We start from the raw sequence: 21,804 nt of genomic DNA, 5'->3' as shown, positions 1-21,804 counted from the left end.
CGGAGATTTGTGTCAGTGCCAATATATGACATAATTGGTGCGGTACGTGGCACCATTTGATCTCGTACTTTCAAATAGGTGTTATCAGAGTCTTTATTACAGTTAGGGTGTTTTATTGAAAGACATGGCTGACGAATCCTATGCACTCATCCGCAGCAGTAGTATCTGCCTTATCTAGACAAAAGTTGACACTCGTGCCTACTCACAAGTATTCCAAAACAGTATTGTTCATTCACCATTTCAATATTTATTGGTGGGAGGCGTGAATTTCATAGAAAAAGGGGTGCCTTGACCCACCTACTTCTCCAGAGAAGTTCATGATAAATATATTTGGTGTAGTGGTCTCTTTCAAAATATGTCGTTATTAGTATTCAACACCTTATAGCCATCTTTCGAAGGTATCATACCAAAGGGCGCCAACAAGTGTACCAAATACGTGAAATCTTACTCTTTATGGGCAATCAGATTACGCTAGATAATGCTAATTATTAGCTAGAGGATTCCTGTGAAGACTCCTTCAGACTTACTCACACACTGAACTATGAGCATGAATGAGTGCTGGTGGGGAATATTTTTGTGATTTTTAGTCTGAGTGAGTCCGAGTGAAGAAATTTTTTGTGAGTGGAAGGCTGAGTGAGTCCCACTTAAAAAACGTTTGCGCAATGTGAGTACACGTGAGTCCTAAGAGCAAAATATATTTTAAGGACGAGTCTGAGTGAGCTGCACAATTTTTTCCGACCTATATATGATTGAATGGAATATTTTTGTCAAGCACTTTCGATGAAAGAGACTGCGGAGGAGGAGACGGTTGGGCACATTCCCCCTGACACTCCGTAGCTCAAGCCTCTGATCAATCTATATTGAGCTGGCGTATGAATGCCACCCTGATACATGAGCGTGGAAGAGCTCACGTGCTCCTGTTGCCTTTTTATTTAGCATTTTATGAAAGAAATATCATGAACACCATGGATTGGTTGTTAAGTCACATTTTATTTTGAAATTTCGCTTCTTTAGTATTTTAGCTCTGGTTCCACATGTTTTAACAGCATAGAAAATTTAACACCCCGAAGGTTGCTATGCGCTGCTGCTGGCATCGAGAAACTCTGTGGGAGCATTTCCCGTTTGGTAGTTCTTTGTTTTCACAGCCTCAGCTTGTTAAACGCGAGACACTTGCTCGGTTGGTAGTGTTAGGGCGAGATCACGCCGGCACCAAGTATTGCATATACCCAAAAATTCAGAATGCTGTTTTACAACTAAGGTTCCCTAAGGCGCAAATATGACTACGGTATACTTAGGGCAGGGAAGTTGTGAAACGGCTGGAGGTTGCGTGAAATGGTGGTTTGGCTTGTCGCCCAAGATAATATTCATGGTACAGGTGGCAATTGTTCAAAGCGCCAAATTGAACCATTCCTTTGCACGTTTTCTAGATACGTTTTGAGGATGGTGCAATCCGCATCGCACATTGCGTGTGACGTTCATGCAAAACGTAAAACTAATTCGACGCAGGCTACCTGGACTCCTCATGACCACACGGCTTCGGTGGACGTGGCAGCCTGTGTGTCAGTGCTTGGCACCTGTCCCGAGTTCCTCAAGCATCGTGTTGAGGTGCTCCAAGTGGGGCCCGCTCTGGTGCTGGTGCGCTTGCATAGCCGTCACGGTGGTTGCCTCATCGTCCAGTCCCTGACGCCCTTGGCACCCTTCCGAGTGCACCTTGTCCATCGATTCTACCCTGAGCCCAAACTGCCTTGGATCATCCGGCGTCTGAACGTCCTGGGCTTCAGACATATGGTGGGGCCCCGTAGTGTTTTATTGCCTGTTTCATAAGCCGCTTTCACACGTATGTGAGTCATAATTTGGTAGGGAAGTACAAAGTGATCCTAATGAAATACACACGCGAGCACGCTTTGGAAGAGGACGACAGCAGACGCGTGCCTATCAGCTTTGCAAGATTAATTTATACACGAGTGCATGACGCAAGAGGTGGACGACACTTCTCTTGCGGCCTCTTGCTTGGCTTAAGTGATATAGGTACCCAATATTACACAAGAGAGAACTTTGCCACTAGTGTCTATGGCAGCTGCAACGCATTCAACCAGCATGGAAATGATGGGTAGTTAATAGATTAGTCTAATTTTCACTCGTTCGGCTCCATGTGGCACCGCGTGTCCTTGAGCCCATTTGTTGCAACAATAATTTTTGCAAATGTTCTGCAGTTCAACTTCTCAACTTCAACCTTTTAGGCTTACTGATTAAAATGTGGTCACAAAGTTCTGCACAATACATTATTTTATCCAAGCCAACTGCAAAAATACATCAGTAATGAAAGCCAAAAGTGCGTTCAAGGCCGCAAGCATGAAGTTTAGATAAATTCATATTCTACGTATCACTCCAACGGTCGCCGAACAATCGCAACGCAAGAATTCCCACTAGATAATAATATGTTTATTTGCCATGTTTTTCAGGTACAGAAACTGGTATTGTAAAAAAAGGCTGCCTTCGGACACCTTGACTAGCCTAGAGCCTTATAGCCCTTTGTTTTTGGCAGTGATGTGTGTGTTTGGGGGAGGGGGACGCTATGATGACTGGGAGACGTGGCCAGGCTCATAAGCCATTCTCACTTTTTCCATTCTCACTTTGTTTATGCCATTCTCACTTCTTCCTTTTCGGCCTCTACTAACCATCGATACCTTCTTACGTCACATAATTCACCCTCCCACCCAAAAAAATTCGCGAGTTACAATCAACAAAAAAGCGAAAAGCAGAGTATTAAAGCTAAAAATGATATAATGTGCAGTAATTTTATTTCCGAAGGCAGTTGCTCAACTCGCACCGTAAATTTTCATCAGAGAAAAGCAGTCTGGTGATATCTTTGCGAGCTCAGGTGGGCGATCTCATTGTGGCGTTTTGGACATAATAACCACGTCCTGCACAACTGCACTGACCATGACACGGCTTGAGCAGCTGCGAGGAATGAACAAGGTTGAATGTCCTGGTATTAATTAAAGGTTGGATTTCATAGACGCTGAATCCTCTGTCGTAGGTGCTGTATGCTGTGTTGTGGCTGATAAAGAAGCAGTGCTTCCAGCCTGCGGGTGCGAGAACCGAAGTTGATAGGATGTTTGTATTCCTGCGTTGTACAAATGGTAGCGTTCAGTCTGTTTCTTAGTTTTCTCTGGTGTTTTCTTCGTTGGTGGGATCGTATAGGTGATTTGTGCATATGTGGTGCAGAATACTTCCTTGGTGTTTTTTCTGCGAAGATGGCTCAGATGTTGACCCTTTCTAACTTTTAGTTGGTGTCGTTGCTGACGACGATCCTTAAGCCACAAATGTGCTTGCGATCTCACTTTAGTTCATCGTTGTGCTTGTTGACGTAACTGTCGTAGTTTCTGGAGTTCTTGATAACACTGCTGACTTTATGAATTCTGACAAAATGGTATTCCTTTAGTAGCTCGAGCCTGTTTTTATTTGTAAGTTGATGTTACTAGTAAATAGTCCGTAGTGGTTGGGTCGGTCAGGCACCTTGTGAATTGCTCTGCCCTGATCCGACCTTAGTGAGCGTGTGAAACGTAAGGTGGGCGTTGTGAGTTACCGAAGATTCCTGCGATGGAAAACCAGGAGGTGGGCTAATTGTGTGAAACGGGGAGTACAATGCACAGAGTAGTTCGCAAACATGAGTCGTATGGTGTGGTGATGGCGTAAATACTGGTTTACGTGCAGTAGCAAGGCGAGGTTGAAGATAAACTTTTCGTTGCAACAGATCAGGTTGCGCTTCAGTGATCGAAGTCTTTTTATTGGTTTTGTTGCAAAGGCCTATTTATTCTTGGTATTCCAGTGCGTGAAGACTGCTTTTGAGTCGGACGACCAAGTGTGATTGTCTCCAGATGGTTGGCAATAAGTAAGTCATGATCAAAGTCGTTGAAATGGGGGTTCATTTCTTTTTTGATCTTTTGCCATGAATCAAAGATGTGGGTGAGGTAAAATTTAAATGCCTCACCGGAGATGTAGTCAGTGAAGTTTTCGATCATCGCCCATTCTGACCATGATGCAGCAGTAGCATGGAGCTCCAACTGGTCGAATCAGTCTTGTACCGGTCCATCGTCCACTGCTCCGGTATACTTGCGAATGAGAAGGTCAATCGATGGTGCTGTCATGATGCTAGTCACGGAGTGGAAGCGCCTCTGTGGTCCACGCTCGGTTACTGCATCTTGCTGTGTTGTTCAAAGATGATGCCTGGTTGATGAAGTGGCTGGCAGGTCTTCATCCTGTCGACTTTTGACGCTATGATGACTGAGAGACGTGGCCTGGCTCATACACCTTGTGTTTACTCCATTTTCACTTCTTCCTCATTGGCCTCTATACCAACCACCGATGCCTTCTTACGTAATATATATATATATATATATATATATATATATATATATATATATATATATATATATATATATATATATATATATATATATATATAGATATATAGATATAGAATAGATATAGATAATCAGCACTTTTACATATATTGTATTCGTTATTATTAGGAAACATTACGGCTTTAGTAACGGCTTGCTCTACACTCTCTGTAACTTCGGCAAAATATGTCTGACATCACTTCCTTCTCTTCGGTGCTGCTAATGGGGCGACTTTCATCAAGAAAGATATCACACGCTTTTGGTTTGTTATGTTCTGGGTTTCCTGGATCAGAGGCCTGTAAAATTCTTCTTTCCGCTCACCACTCACAGTAAAAAATTTACACTTTTAAGGCTGTAATATGGGTGTTTCTGTTAAACCCACCCTTACAAACACTGCTATTTTAAAGATTAGGTTGTTCGTAATTAACACACTCTTGCAGCACCCCAATTATATCTTTACCTCAAGGGTGTTATGAACAAAGCTACAAATGCACGACTTTTTAGAGCAGTTTTGATGAAACTTTAACTATACATTAACCATCGTGATGCAAGCAAGGCTCCTATAATAGCTACTTTCGGGACTAGTAGTGAATCGAAGCAATAAGTAAAGTAATGCAACCGAAACGTAGGCTTCATCAATAAAGCGCGCAATCTACAAAAACGGAAGACACAATAGGAGCACCCCTTAGCCAATATAGTATAAGAGCCCATACTCTTGCATCTGTTCCTCTCATCTCTGTCGTTTGCGGGATCAGTGAACACTCGCAAAGACCACTAATTTGCCTGAATCAAGTGGTGTGCACAATGGCGTATTCACGGGACAACCGCAGGCAGGCTTGATGTCGGGAAAGCAATCGCGTCAATACGACTTATAAAGCGTTTTAAAGCGGCAAAAGAACAACCAGTCGTCGCACAATGCGATTAGCATAACGAGTTGATCGTCCAATGCTTCAACCCATTACAAAAGCTTGTTCTTGATCACCTATTGAATGTGGCGCATACCCACTACAGCCAAAATTCTTCATCGTCGTCAGCCACTGCATGTACAATTGGCTCAAAGTTCCTTGCAAGCGTTTAGCGGATACCACGCTTCTCAGAAGAATGATCAAAAATAGCATAGCGAATGCCAGCCTACTGCCTAAAAGTTTATTAATAATGCCCTAGTGGGCACCAAGCAAGTGTGCTTGCAGTAGTTACCCAATGAGTGTTTTGAAAAGGCTCTGAAAGGTTGTTGTTGATGTTAAAGGCCGCTCTTCTAGCTTTCGCTGAGACTGTGCTGCGTCTACCGCGCAGGCCTGGCGTTTTTGTTTAATTAGTGTCGCGAGTATTCTTCTTGTTGTGTCCTGAAAAGTGCGCCGTTAAAATAAAAAAAGGGAACACCAATCATAATGCAAAATGCGGAAAAAAGCTTTTTGGTGACCTTGACGGAGCCTTTCTTACAACGACGGCCGCTGTGATGACTAAACTGGGAACAAAGCTTTCCTCAGGGGATCCAAAACGCCTCTTTTTGTTCTTTATTCCTTTTTTTGCGGATGCATTTCTTTTATTTTATGTTACTTCTCGAGCAGACATGCTTCGGTCCAAACATTAAATATTTAGACAGCGGGAATTCGACATTACTTAAATACTTTAGGCCATGGTCCTATTTGAAGGACGGCAAGTCAAGTACAAATAGATGTTCTCATCGAATGGTGTGACGGCCTATGCTGGCAATGTTGCGTGAAGTGATGTATTTCCCGAAATGAAGGTGCTGATAAAATATCGCCTGCGTGGTCATGAATGCGGAGTCCTTAAAGACCCATGAAGCTAAGCAAAAGCCATCTGCTTCGCTGCTTTACTCGTCTTCACGACGTTAGGTCGGTTATGTGCGCTAAATTTTGCTCTTGAATATTACTTTCGCGCACTCTGACTAGCAGCTTGTGCTTGTCTCACTGCATCGTCGCAATGCTGACTGCGATTAGAATACACGATAAAACAAAGAGTATAACGCTACAGATCACTGTAGCAGAAACAAAGCTGCGGCCACGCCACCCCGTCAACGGCTGGAGCAGGCGTTGAACCGGATAATAGGGAGTTTTAGAATACCGTTTTCAAGCGCTGCGGGCGTTGCGGGCGTAGCGGGCGCCATATGAGCTTTAGAATAGCGTTTGCCCTGCTGCGATCCGCAAAGCACGATCGCAGCGACACCATAGCCTCGAAACCAACGCTTGCGTGCCACATGCGGGCCGCCATCACCGCCCGTAGCCTCGAAACCAGTGCTTGCGGGCCACATGCGGACCGCGATCGCCGCACGCTATTTCGTATTTTCTGCGTGCGGTCTACGAACGCGAACGCGGACTCGCGTTACGACGCACGCGCAGTGGCAGCGACCGCACCGCAAGGGCTCGCGGTGCGCTATTCTAAAACTCCTCATTAGCCAGAGTGCAAACGCCATGAAATCTCACTGCCTAAGCCACCTGGGCTGCCAGGTCCGCCGTGCGTGCGCAGCGGACGCAGAGCGCGAGAAAGCACATGGCTTCGTGTTGCATGTCACTGCGTGCGCTGGAGATGTATCTGAAATGCTCACCTGTTTGTTTGCGTGTGGTGCGCGTTGCTTCTCGATCGGTCGGTTTTTTTGTCGGTGTTTTGTTATTAGAAATGTTCCGCCACTCTGGGCTCGTCCTGTGTGTTCTGTTAGTGCTACTTATTACGAGGCTGCAACGTATTGAAGGGAAGACCTGCGGATTATTACTGTGGGGCTTTCGAAGTGAAACTGTAAGTATCACTCTCACGTTGCTGTGGTCAGCGCTTTGTTACCTGCTTGAGCACGAGAATGACGCCTTAAACATTTTTTGGTCTTAACTAAGTGACAACAAGTGAGCATTTCTTTACCTAGTGAGCATATTTCCGTAAATTGTTTCACCGGGATGATGGAAAAGTTGTGTGAGTGCGCGAAAGTTTTAGGTTGCTTGTAGTAGAAAGAAGAGTGCGCACGCCCGGATGTGGTTCTGCGAGTAATTTGAACAGAAGTACAGTGGTGCTCTTGTATGTTGGCAATGGTGCTTGGAACTCCGCTCACTGTGAAGATCTATTTTGCTTTAATACTACTTGCGTCGGTATGGAGCCTGTTAGCTGTAAGCGTCGACCGTGTATAAGACGGTCGACGCTTACTTACAAACAAATGAATTACCACCATGCTTGGGCATGGTGGTAATTCATTTGCGCTTTTTTATCGTATAAAAAAATTCAAGATTGCAAACACGAGCGTGGTGTCCACGTTCTTCTATTTGGTCCTTGCTATTTTTGTGCACGAAAGATACCGCGATACTTTAGTTGACGTATGCGGTGACAATACAGCAGAATGCTTCGTGTTAGGTGTGCCTTGCGAAGCTCGATACACTTCATTCCGCCATTTGGGTGCCCGTTAAAGGACCCCAGGTGGTCAAAATTTCCGGAGCCATTCACTACGCCGTCTCTGATAATCAAATGGTGGTTTTAGGACGTTAAACCCCACATATCAATTATTCAATCAATCAATCAATCAATCAATCGTTCAATTTCGTCAAATTTGTTCTTACCGACGTTTTTGTTCACCTGCAACGTAGGTTACGTGACACTACTGGCAGCCGCGAATGTGTAGCCGATTGTTGAGTCATTCTTATGTTCGAAGGGGTCTTTCATCTGTGTGCGTGTGGCCGAATAGCCATAATTGAACTGTGAGAACGCTGGCGCTGAAGTTCGAGCACAGGCCCCGCCGCGGTGGTCTAGTGGCTAAGATACTCGGCTGCTGACCCGCAGGTCGCGGGTTCAAATCCCGGCTGCGCCGGCTGCATTTCCGATGGAGGCGGAAATGTCGAGGCCCGTGTGCTCAGATTTGGGTGCACGTTAAAGAACCCCAGGTAATCAAAATTTCCGGAGCCCTCCACTACGGCGTCTCTCATAATCATATGGTGGTTTTGGGACGTTAAACCCCACAAATCAATCAAGTTCGAGCACAGTTTATTTTATTCTTCTTGTTTCCGTCAGGCCTAACTTTCATCATACTCTTGTTATTCGCAGTTATATTAATGTCGCCCTGCTTCGGCGTTTAACCTCCCAAGGTACTTAACTTCGCAAAGTACTAGAGATGTTAGAAAAATTTTCGATATGTAAAACACGTCAATACTTTCTTTGTTTCACAATAAACACTGTAATGGTATACATATTGCACGGTATCCATGCATGTGTTGCCAATGAAATGTCAGATTAGGCAGTATATCATTCTGAGAAGACAACAAATATAGAATGCTTTTTCTCGGTATCCTGGCAATAAAACAATTAAACAACTTGAGAAATCAGTTTGACCGAATGATAACTATATGGATTACAAAACTGCGGTCGAAAGCTTTAAGGATTCCGGTACGTTTCTGTATATACTGTCGCAGAAGCACACATATTTTTCATGATGGCACCGGGTTCAAGAACAGTGATTTTAAGTCCGAACATTTACGCTTTTATTACCGCACAGCCACTGAACAGCCTATGCTGCATCAGGAAGGTGTTCTGTCGTTTTAGCTCACCAGCATCATTGAAGCTAATGGCCTTAATTTAACTGCATGTAATGGTCATTGAGTGACAGCAAGAATGATTTCTTACATTATATGATCGTGCTCATGTGATTCACCTGAGGAACACCAGTTTTATTCGTAAGTGAACACGTAACAACGCCCTACTGATTTTACATGTTGCCTGCGCTGAATACCTTACGAATGTGCCTGGTGTCATGTAGACTCAGTGGAATTGTGCTTTTTTGAAATATAAATAAAATGTTCGTATGTTGCACATCCCATCGCCTTCCTTACAAGAAACAAATTGCATGAGTACTACGGTAGATCTGCAGAAATAACCACGTGCCTTTGTGTATGCATACTTACGCATAAAACTTCACATTCACTTAGACATGTGTGATGCAGACAAATAATGAAGCAGTATTGCCTTGGAGCTGCATATTTGTATTAGCCTGTGTGAGCAAGCTAAAAGGGTACATTAGGGTTTATTTATGCGGCATAAATGATATAAAATCATGGTATTACGCACGTTTTATGGCGTTTATTTTGCGGCATACCCTTTCTCCAATTTGTCACTGCAGTGAAACCCTATGTCATCATTTATGCTGGCTATGTACTGGAATTTAGCACCACATATTTAAGAGAGATTCATGCAGGGTATATATTGTATGTTGCACTTTTTGTGAGACTTTCGGTCATTGCTTCTTGTGTATTTAGTTTAGGTTTCCTTGGGTTTAATTTACTGTACAGAAAGAACAGCTTAGTCCCACTTCTTTCGAAGGAACCAGTGCAGGTATTCAGTGCAGGTCACATGTAAAATAAGCAGGGCGTAATTTTGTGTTGAATTGCAAATAAAACTACCGTTCCTCAGGTGGCTCACATGAACACTATTGTGTAAGAAATCCGTATTGCTTTTACTCAATTACCATTGTATACTGCTAAATTAGGGACATTAGTATCAGTGATGATGGTCAGCAAATTCCTTACTAATGTACCATAAAGCAGAACTGCCTAATGCAGCATAAGCTGTTCAGTGTCTTTGCGTCGAAAAAAACAGGTGTGAAAGCCGAGACCTAAAACTCGCCACTCATGAATGCCCTGCCATCACAATCAATACGGGAGCTTCTTCTTGACAATACATACAGCAACCAGAATCCTGAAAGCTGTTGACCGTAATTTTGTAATCTACAGTAATTTTTCAGTGACACTAATTCCTCAGGTTATTTATTTGTTTCAATGCCAAGGTACGGAAAAAAGCATGCCATATTTGTTTTGTTCCCAAATTATTACACTGCCTAATTTGAAATTTGGTGGCAACACATGCTTGGATACCGTGCATGATCAGTACTATTACAGTGTTGGTTTATGAAGTAAAGACATTTCTGATAATCTTCACCGAGCGAAAATACCCTTCAACACATATAGCACGTTGCGAAGTTAAGTACTTAGGGAAGTTAAACGCCGAAGTGGGGCGAGGCGTATATAACTATGAATAACAAGAACACCATGAAACTTGGACATTGTGTAAACAAGAGAAATAAAATAAACTACGCTTGAACTTGAGCACTTATGTTCACAATAACGTTTGCACAGTTCAGATATGGCGATTCAGTCACAATCACAGATTAAGGGTCTGTTTAAACACAAGTCTAGCCTAACTTCTGACTACACATGTAAGGCTGCCGGCAGTGTCACGGAACCAATGATTCGGGTGAATGAAGACATCTGTAAGAACGAATTTGACAAAATTGATTGTTTTAGCACAAAAGCGGGCCTCGCGAGGCACGCCAAACATGGAGCACCATACTGTGTTGTCACCCCATGCATCAACCCTGGCATCACGGAATATTTAGCCCACAAAACAAAGAAGAACCGAAACGAACAACGTGAATACGACTCTCTTGTTTTCTGTCCTTTTTCCTCAGCCATCGGCCACCACATAACCTATTAGCCAGAGTGCTGTGTTTTTAGGACGGAAAACCCCACATATCAATTTGTCCTTCCTTTTGTGCGATAAAAAAGCCCAAATATTTACCAACATACCCAAGCATCTGCGTCTCAGACACGGTTGACGCTTATAGAGCTCACAGGCGCTATCACCACGCAAGTAATAATAAACCAAAATAGATGTTCATCGCGAGTGGGGCGCCGAGAACGCAGCCAACAAACAGGGTGTAACTACAATTCTGTTCGAATTACCCGCTGAATCCCCGCCTCGCATGCGCACTCTGCTTTCTACTCCAAGCAATCTAAACAAAGAACAACTTACCTGCCCTCACACAACTTTTCCATCATCCCGCATAAACAGTTCCTACAAATATTCTTGCTAGGAAAACAAATTCTCACTTATCTTCATCTATTTAAGAAAAAAATTGTTTAAAGCGCTATTTTTGGGCTCACGCAGTTAACAAACTGCTTACCACAGCAACGTGAGAGCGCTATTTATTGTTTCACTTCGAGTGCTCCACAATATGAATCCGCAGGTGTCCCCTTCAGTATAGTGTGTCTTCGCAGTAAGCAGCACTGCCAAAACACATAGGACTAGTACAGCGCACAGGCACAGTACAAACAAAAAAAATCACAGACTACAAACTCCAACAACCGAGAAGCGACGCGCCCCGAACGCACACAAACAGGAGGGCACTTCTAGTATATTGCCAGCGCACGCAGTGACATGCACCATGAAGACGTTGGCTCTCGTGTGCTCTGTGCCTGCTGCGTACGCGCGGCCAACCAGGTAGCCAATTTTGCAAGGCAACAACACTTTGTGGCGCTTACAGCCCGGCTAGATCCGGTTCAACGCTTGCTCCAGCTGTTGACGGGTGGCGCGCCCCTGGGTTTCTTTCTGCGACAAAGATCTGTTCTATTATAATGTTTCTTTAACAGTGCAATCCAATCGCAGTGAGCATTGCGATAATGCAGTGAGGCCAGCACAATCTTTTGGTCAGAGCACGCAAAATAATGTTCAAAAACAAAATTTTGCACACCTTCACTTAACTAACGTTGTAAAGACTGGTGAAAAAGCGAAGCTGAAGGCATTTGGTTAGATCTACGTGTAGATAGAAACTGCGCATGAAATGGTCAAGCAGGGGATTTCTGTTTATTAGCAAGTTCATTTCGGGAAATACATCGCTCCACGCAACATGGCCTTCATCGGCCGTCACACTATTCGATGAAAAGATTTATTTGTACAAATCTTGCAGTTCTTCGAACAAGACCGTGGCTGATATTTTTTAGTAATGTTATTTCTCGCTGTCGAAGAAGTCAAAGTTTTTGTTGAAGCACGTCTGCTCTGGAAGTAACATAAAATAAAGGAAGGACATCCACAAAAAGCAAAAAGAACAAAAAAGATGTATCGGCTCCCTTTAGGGGAGCCTTCTTCATAATTTAGTCAACAAGGCTGGCTTCATTGTTAGCAAAGCTCTGTAAAGGTCACCAAAACGTATTTTTTCTGCATTCTTCATTATGATCGGTGTCCCCTTTATAATTTTCATGACGCACTTTTCAGGACACCTAAAGAGGAATATTCGCGACACTAATCAAATAAAACGTGCCTGCTCAAAGTACGTCACATCAATGTCCATTTTTGTAAGGGACCTTATGGTTCGTTGACGTGCAGGTTATGGCTAGTCAACTGTGCAGATAGTTCTTTGCATATGACGGACATTTTCTATATAATGGGGTGGAGTGGATGTCTCATTGCTACGCCTTTGTACGCAGCATTAACTTGATTCGGCCAAGTTAGTAGACATTGTGTGTGTTCACTAATCACGCTAACGGCGCAGATAAGTGGAGTAGATTCAAGACGATTGGTCCTTACTCTATTGCATAAGCGGTGCTCATGTTGTGTCCTCCGTTTTGGTAGTTTGCGTGCTTTATCGACGAACACTGCGTTTATGTTGCATTACTTTACTTTATTCTTCGATTCTTCACTAGACCCGCAAGCAGAGATGGTAGTAAAAATCTTGCTGGTATAAACATGGTTAATTTATACTTAAAATGTAAAGACAACTGGTCCAAAACATGCATTTGTACCCTTGTTCACAACACACCTAAGATAAGTGTGTAAATGAAGTGTTCCAACGGTATTTCATTTGCATACACCCTAATTGTTAAAAGAATGGTGAAGTAAGGGTGTTCATAAGGATTTTTTTACACAAACATCCGTATTACTCTCTTGAAGGTGTAAATGTTTTTAGTAATTAATTGATACGTGGGGTTTAACGTCTCGAAACCACTATATGGTAATGAGAGACGCCGTAGTGGAGGGCTCCGGAAATTTTGACCACCTGGGGTTCTTTAACGTGCACCCAAATCTGAGCACACGGGCCTACAACATTTCCGCCTCCATCGGAAATGCAGCCGCCGCAGCCGGGATTTGATCCCGCGACCTGTGGGTCAGCAGCCGAGTACCTTAGCCACTAGACCACCGCGGTGGGGCAAGTTAAGAGGTACTGACACAAAAAATACTGTCTCGCATTTTATTGCTGCAGTGTGTTCCTGGGAGCCTGTTAATCATAACAACACACTGTTTTCTGCATCGCACGACAGATAAGTTGTTACGGGCTTGTTATTACCGACCAGTGTTAGTTTCGGTTTTAAAAGCGACAAGCCACCGACTGGGTGCAACTATCACCACCTAGCGGTGCAACACTCGACTATGTCAGCACACAGAACTGGCGTACGTCTTTTGAGTTTGCACAAAGGAGATTTTTTGATGAGAAAACTGGACAGCCATGTCATCAAACACAAAACTTTCAACTCGTGCACCAAGGCCACAGACTCAAGAGCAGCTGCCGAGTAATAGCTGCTAGAGCAAACTAGACAAAAATGGCGGCTATGACCTCGTCATAACTTGTTGCAGCTGGTCACGTGAAGCAAGTAGGGGGTCTCCAAGGGTCCCCTTTGAAGGAGTCAATAGCATGACGGAGTCGATCGCTCATGCATACTTCAAAATAATAAAAGAATTATCTTCCAGGCTTCATTCACTGTTGATATGTTCAGATTAAATACGCATGTTGACGGGAACCGATCCCGCAGGCTATCTCGTCCTCGAAAGTTTGTGTCAGTGCCTATTTAGGAACTGGAGACGGAGGAGCTGAGAGGAGTTGGGTTATATCGGTTTCAGGAGCCTGTACGCTGTATTACCGCCGCAGAATATATGCACATGCTCGCGCATTTGCTTTAATAAGGAACTACAAATCTCTATGCGATACATTTTATATTTATTTTAAATCACCAAACACTTCAAAAGGCACGTACGCTTGGGGTACACTTCTTTTGAACATCGCACGAATGGAATGAGAACGTTTGCATAACATTATACGTGTAACATGCCGTGGTGGTCTATATAGAATATGGTGTTGAGCTGCTGATCTCAAAGACGCGGGACCAAATTTAGGCGGTGGCGGCCGCATTTTCAATGTGTCAATATCCTGGGGACAAGCGCACGCAGATTTAGAAGCACGTTAATGTACCCAGGTGGTAAAGACTTCCGGAGCCCCCGCTACATTGTCCCTCGTAATCATACGGTGGTTCTGATACTTGAAAACTTCAATAATTAGGCAGTCATAGCACTATATATGTGTTAATTCACTTCTCTTTTTTTTCTTGCCTGAGTTTTCTGAGGAATATCTCTATTCTTCTCAAAGAGCAAAATATGAAGAGATTGACTCTGAATTAGGCCACTGCTTCAAGAATAAGTCGCAATGCTCGGTTTGAGATTTACCAGGATTTAGCACTATAAGCGTTTCTTAATTTTTATTTATTACAAGAACATTTACCCTGCCAAACAAAGGCGACGTGACGGGGTGTTTAGAATGACACGTGAAAGTAAAATTGGTGGCTTGCAGGGCTCATGTCAGAGAGCACTGATTTATGGTGTGACTGGCTGCGTACCCACGTATATTTCAATTTTTAGACTTCTGTTTTCAGGCAAGAAAATTTAGCGTTGAAAATAATGTTGCTGAAACCTTAGAGCTGCATGATCACTATATTGGCATACAAATATTTAGATTGCCCATCACGACTAGGATTAGAATTTGCGAGTTTGAACATTTGCTCTGTTCAGTGAATTGAACGTTGCCGAAAGGAAAACAAATTGCACCTACTGGCAAATGTGAGAGCCCTTATTCTCCCGAAGCAAATTTTACAACGAATGCGTATTTGCTACGACCGTATATATTACTCATAAGTGTTTAGGTGTTGCTTCCATCACGCATCCTTGACGGAGAGACGCTCACATTTCACTTAACCTTTTTTTTTCAGATATATACATATTAACATCTCGAAATGCCAGCAAGCTCTGTTCTTTTGACAATATTTAATAAGTTTATGCACATTTGTCCACATTCGGTGCCAATGAGCTTTCATGTCAAAGTAAGATGAAGTACTTGACTTTGTTCACAATCACAAGCTTTGTAAAAACCCTGGTCGAAGTTTTGTTTTGCCCATTGTGGTCGCAATAAGCCAGAGTTATGTAGACGCCTTGGGGGTGTGGTACTTCACTTTTACTTAAGTACCTGAAATAAAATTGAAACAAGAAATTGTGTAAGAGAGGCCTAAAACTATGCAAGTACGAAAAATTATTACTTCTGCAAGGCCTTAGTTTTACGGAAACAGTAAGCTGAGAAGCCGTAATTACTGAGCTTAAAACAGCGCACCAGAAGTGGACGAAAGCGAAAAAACAAAAGCACATATTCACAGCAAACCATTTCGTGCTGATTTGCGCACAGTACGTGCCATCTGGCCCACCAACAATCAGAGTGACTCAATAAACGTCTCGGAAACATTCATGTTGCCAGTTTATGCGGCGCGTATGAGCGTGGTTCCTTGTGATTTGTAATCTCGCCAAAATGTGGTGATGCACAACTTGTCTTTGTTTAAAAAGTGGGCATTTTTCACTGCCGCTATGTAACTCTCCGCTTCCGCACATTTGTATAACAAAATAAAAACAGAAAACTTATTCCTCCGACTGTTGTTTGCCATTTTTTCTTAGGTGGAGAGGGATATAGCCGTGTGGAACTACAAGACCTACATGAAGCATCCCGCCCTGGTCAAGGAAGACCGGACGATTGTGGCTTTCCGCAAATGGTTCTCGCAGTTCTACAGTGAAAGCAGCCCCACGTGGCGTGATGTGATGGAGAACAGTCTTGACTGGTGAACTCCTTCTTGTAGTGCCAAAGAAAAAGAGTACTTGGACACCATAGTGCATGTGTTTTCATCGCAGCTATAGCTGTGCTGTCTCTTCGTCAGAGTAAGTAATGTGACTCTTAAAAGTGCAACTGACACGATGCACTGACATCGTCATTTAGGAGTTGCTTCTATCACTGGACGCTGCGCAGCCGTGGACTTTAAGTAGTTGCTTGCAGCCAGATCATTGCAGTGGTGCCTCCTTCCAGCTCTGTAGTCGGTTTACTCGCGTATTTATGATATGTATCTTTTAGCGTTATAATTGTTTACGCACCTTGTTCTTTACATGCAGGTGACCATAGACAAAGCTTACTAAGCGTACAAGGAAAGATAAACTGCAAGTATGAAAATGAAGCCTATAGTTCAGCGTTTTGCTGAATGAAGTTTTAGAGCTTTCAAGGAGCACGAGCGCACACATTTGAAACTGTAAAGTTTCTGCCACACGTTTCTCGTGGACGCAAGGGTACGAAAACACAACATGAAAATTGGGGGTGTAAAATACTTTAATTGAACACGAATATTGGGTGCAAAACACCCAATATAGCTGCATCGACATCACGGTGATTCCTTAAACGCAGTGCGAAATTGTATACGCTGAGTTAGAGCACGAATAAATTTTGTCGCATGTATTTCTTGTATCAGAAAGGCAAGCTGCGTGATTAAGCCGGTAATTAAATGTCTGGTGAATTGGTGCAGTGTGTGAAGGTGAACAAGAGGAAATAAAGACATTGTGAAGAATACTACTAATAAAAGAAACACAAAGTAACCTTTTCTGTGTTTTTTTCTCTTCATTCAAACATAGTTTCTGGAAGAAATATTCAGATTGAGGAAGCTATGAATTAGTGCAAGAGTGCTTAAGACATCAGAATGGTACCACCACCACAAAGCAAGTAGCACAAGTAGCAAACATTCGTTTTCGGCAGTGCCTATGCATATGCAAGCTTCTCATAAATGCTGCAAAACATCAGGACAAGTATCTACAAAAGCTCTAATGCGTGTAGAAAAACGTTCACAAAATGTTTAACAAATCTTGATGTCTGCAAGTAACAATATACAGGGTACCCTTGCTATATTCAGCCAAAGTTTTAAAATATGCCAACGCACTCAAGACGCCACGACCAATAGTATGACATACTATTTTGTGTCTTCTTGATTGCGAAATCAGGCATGTTTATTAACCAACTATTACAATTAAAATTAATTTATACATTAGTACAATTATAATGAACAATTGTAATAGTTCTAATTGTAATTGCAACTATAAGGATTACAATAAAAGTTACAACTATTACAAATTACATTGAAAAAGGTATACAAACTTTTTGCAAAACGTGCGATCAGACGACTTCTTACTTTTTTGTTTTTGAAGTATCCATAACTTTGGGTTACTAGAAATGCTTATGAAATAACGAAAATGCCTCGTGACAAGCCCGTTAGCGCACCTACGCACGAATGCTGTGATTTGTCAACTAATTAAAAGAGTAGTTTGCACTGAGCACTCATACGGAAAGAGGACCCGGACTTATCCCTCAAAACAGGAAATCCGCCCTGGCTTGCTCGGATTGCGCCCTCACGCACACTTGCGCCCTTACGGATAGCGTGGAAAAGTTGGTCACTCTGCCCGCAGCCAATAAGAGCATGAGACGCGCACGCACGCAGTATCAGGTAGTGCCCCGAAAGGGCGACACGTCCAACACCGATTGATCAATTGTTCCGCAGCTGTGGTGGAATGTGCAGAAGAGAAATCAGTCGGTCTGAGCAGCCACACGCCTTTGCTGCCTCTCCGTTTTGAAAATACGCTTAATTGCTTGAGTGTCATAATAATATGGTGGTTTTGGGACGTTAAACCCCACAAATCAATTGCTTGAGTGTGCCGCGCCTGGTGCGAACGTGCCCGACAAGCATGCGCGGCGTGGCTGCTTCTCCTCTTTCAAAATCCGCTTAACCGCTTGCGCACGCTGCGTCCGGTATAGACGTGCCTGAACAGCAAGCACGCCCGGGCTACCTCTTCTCTTTGAAACTCTGCTTAACCAGTTGCGTGTGCCACGCCTGGTGTGAACGTGTGTGCGTGAACAGTAAGCACGCCCTGGTTGCTTTTCTTTATCAAATATCCGTTTGCCCGTTTGCGTGTGTCACGTCCTGTGAGAACGTGCCTGAACAGCAAGCACGCCCTGGGTGAATCTCCTCTTTCAAAGTAACCTTGCCCACTTGCATGTGTCTGAACATAACAGAACCACAAGCACGCCCTTGCTGCCTCTTTTTTATTGAAAATCCGCTTGTGCGCTAGCGTGTGCCACGTCTGGTGTGAACATGCCTGAACAGCAAGCACGTCCTGCCTGCCTCTCCTCTTTGAAAATCTGCTTGCGTGCTTAGGTGCCGCATTTGATGTGAACTCACCTGAACAGCAAGCACGTACTGGGTGCCTCTTCTTTTTGAACTCCTCTTGCGCACTTGCGTGTGCATGCCGTCCGGCGTGAGCATGCCTGAACAGCTAGCACATTTCAGCTGCCTCTCCTCTATGAAAATTTGCTTTTGCGTTTGCGTGTGCCGCGTCCGGTGTGATCATGCCTGAACAACAAGCACGCCCTGGCTGCCTGTCCTCTTTGAAAATCTTCTTGCCCGCTTTCATGAGCCGCATTCAGTGTGAACGCACTTGAACAGCAGGCACACTCAGGCGACTTATACCCATCGAAAATCCCCTTGCACGCTTACGTGGTCCGCGTCCATTGTGAACGTGCTTGAAGCCAGCACGCCCGCACTGCCTCTCCTTTTTCAAATTCGCTTGCGTCCTTGTGTCTGCCGCGTCCTGTGTGAACCTGCCTGAACATGAAGCACTCCTTGGGTGTCTCTCCTCTTTATATTCTCGTTGCCCGTCTGCGGTCGCTGTGTCTGTTGTGAACGTGCCTGAACAGCAAGCAAACCCTGGCTGCTTCTCCACGTCGACAATCTGCTCGCTCGCTAGCTTGTACCACTTCCGGTGTTAACGTGTCTTAACTTACAGCGCACAAACGATATGCTTCCCTCACGGTAGCTCACGGCAACGATAAGCAAACGAGGTGGTTATCACTCGTGTGGGCACTAGCAAATTGTGCCTCATCGTACCGCCACCATCATCGACCCTGTTGTGTCGAGACAGCACACCCGGCCAAATGTAACCGGTGTGGTCTTTTCCACACGGAGAATCAGGAAGCGCTGCAATCACAGCACGCATAGGCTCACAAGCGGTTATGTCGTGAGCCATTTTTCATGTTTTGCTAGCATTTGTAGTAGGCAGAACAACACTGGCGCTTAACACACACACAGACTGTTACACGTACGAAACAGAAACTGTTTCGTACGTGTAACAGTCTGATCTACAGTTTTTTCAATGAAATGTTTCCCCAGCTTTCAATAAAGTACTTTAGACATTTCTAACTATAGGCAATTGAGAAAAAAAGTGCCACGTGCTCCAGGTAGTAATGAGCAACATGCATTTGGTAGCTTAGTTGTAGTGCGTGGCAATATATTTACAAAACCTCTAGGTAATTGAAGCAAGGGCATAATGTAATATGCGACTAACCATTCACAAAAGAAGTTAACAAGACAGACTTTCCTACATCACGAGTCGTGTTCAATACACCGAAACACATCTTAGCCGAACAGATATTGTGCGCCAAACAAATGTATGCTTTTTTCTTCACTGATGCTCTAACGTGATAAAAGGGATAGGGTTTACTAGCAAGTTCCTTTGCATGGAAACAATATTATCTATATTTGCAATATTCTGTGCTTGATGAATATCGTTGTAGGTAATCATAATTCAGGAAATACAACTTATGTTTAGGTATATGTGGAATTTCGAATGTATTCCTCCCTTGAAAAAGTATATCTCAATTATCCCGCCCCGTCAAAAACAAATCTATCTTTTTATCTGTTTTTGAGGCTTCCAAGACATGTATTGATTTATCTGTATTCCGGAATACTTTTCTGGGTCTGTTTGTCCATGCCACCAAAGTATTATATAGCAGCACAATTTTTTGCCGACATTATAGACTTATACCTAAGACGACCTCTCTGGTTAACCTCCCGGCCTTCCTTTTTTTCTATCTCTCTCTCTCTCTCTCTCTCTTGATTGATTTGATTTGTAGGTGGGGTTAAAAGTCTCAAAAACACCAAATGATTATGAGAGACGTCATAGTGGAACTCTTTCTGTCTCTTTGAAACACAACACACACAAAAATTGTTGACTTGAGGTGTACGTACAAAGGATTAACCACTTGCCTATAAAAGCAGGAAAGATCTGTGCGCTGCGATACTTTGGTTCTCACTTTTTAATTGTTGGTTAAAACAGTCACTCGATGCTGATGTAAAAGTATCCGCCAGTTTTACCTATATTGAGTGCTGTGTAAACAGAGGAAAATTGATTAGCCTCTCTTTTTCTTGTGCCGTTTCGTGTGATTGTTTGATTTGTTTTGAAATAATCAGTTTTGCTACTCTGTGGTCTCTATTGCATTGTTTTGGTATCACTTTCTGCTCCAAACGCGATGTGACTGACTCCCGGCACTGGCGTTTTCCCGCCGCTTCTTTCTTCTGTTGATCTGTATTTAACTCATCTAATCTACACATGCAAGCCTTATAGTTGAATGATGTTTTGTTCTTTACCATTTGAACATTAGGCTCACCGTACTGCTTCGCTTTTTTCTTGTTTTTACATCACCATCTAAAGTAGTCACGTGAACAAAATAATGAAACTGTACCATCACACAATTCAAATAGCTTGATAAAAGTTACAATAAAGCTTATTTAGAAAACACTGGTTTTCCACTTCACCAATGCGTTTTGTAAGCACGCAACACATACCATTATATAGGCAGTCTGTCTAAAGCTGACACTTTTGCTAACTGCAACTTTACCGCATTTAAATGGGGTGCCGTTTTGCAGCCTAGTCGAAAAATTTCGATTGCTTACATCGAACTAACACTTCATGAAGCCTCCTGTCCAGGTAGTGCAGCTGCTTTCAAGGCACCACACATTAACTGCTCTCAATTTCTAATACATGTATAATAAAATAGAAGTTGGTGTGCTGAGGCTGACAAGACTTGTGAATGTAAAATTTAGTATAACAGGTAAAATAATGAAGTCAAGGAAGCTATCTAGATGAAAAAGTAATCAATGTGCCCTTCAGTAAGGAACATTAAAAACCATTACGAGAATGTCTGAGAAGGAAGGAGCACTGATTAGCACAGTTTATTCCTCATGGTTTCAGTCTTTGTATATGCCAACATTCTTCTTTGTTTAACTAGACGTTTTTTGTAGCCACATTGACCTGCAAGGCGGTTTTAGGCTAGGTTGTATTTTCAAAATTGTGCAATATGATACAGAAATACTGAAAAATGCACGAGTGGGATCTACAGCAGAACCTACTCGAGCATAAAGCGAAGCAAGCTACCGGGAAATGTGTTTAGAAGGTTGCTTCATTTTTGTGCACATATAAAGCTACAGTATACAGAGCCCATTTAACCTGCGAAGTGGACTTGCTCTAGTAGTAGGATCGACACCTGATATGGTCCATTACATTTAATACTGCTACCTCAAAAATGCACGCAGCCAGTGAGCTACTTACCCAATCATTTCATTCAGAATACATCATTTATCGTCAAATTGAGGACTGTGCTTTTTTTTTCTTATACTTTCTCTTATGG

The 21,804-nt window shown here is 43.1% G+C and overlaps 1 protein-coding gene across 1 annotated transcript in view; it reads left to right on the top strand.

The window, feature by feature from the left end:
- LOC119162163 (cholesterol 7-desaturase nvd-like) overlaps nucleotides 1–16,868 on the top strand; it is a 48,847-nt gene extending 31,979 nt beyond the window's left edge. The window contains exons 5-6 of the mRNA XM_037414634.2: nucleotides 1,507–1,788; nucleotides 15,930–16,868. Coding sequence (XP_037270531.2) covers nucleotides 1,507–1,788; nucleotides 15,930–16,094 — 447 coding nt within the window. The 3' untranslated portion in view covers nucleotides 16,095–16,868. The remainder of the gene's footprint in view (nucleotides 1–1,506; nucleotides 1,789–15,929) is intronic.
- The last annotated feature ends 4,936 nt before the right edge of the window (nucleotides 16,869–21,804 follow it).

Source organism: Rhipicephalus microplus, chromosome X (assembly GCF_043290135.1).
Source record: "Rhipicephalus microplus isolate Deutch F79 chromosome X, USDA_Rmic, whole genome shotgun sequence".
Taxonomy (NCBI): Eukaryota; Metazoa; Arthropoda; class Arachnida; order Ixodida; family Ixodidae; genus Rhipicephalus; species Rhipicephalus microplus.
The sequence above is the reverse complement of the archived record's forward strand: the minus strand, read 5'-3'. Positions and strand labels throughout refer to the sequence as shown.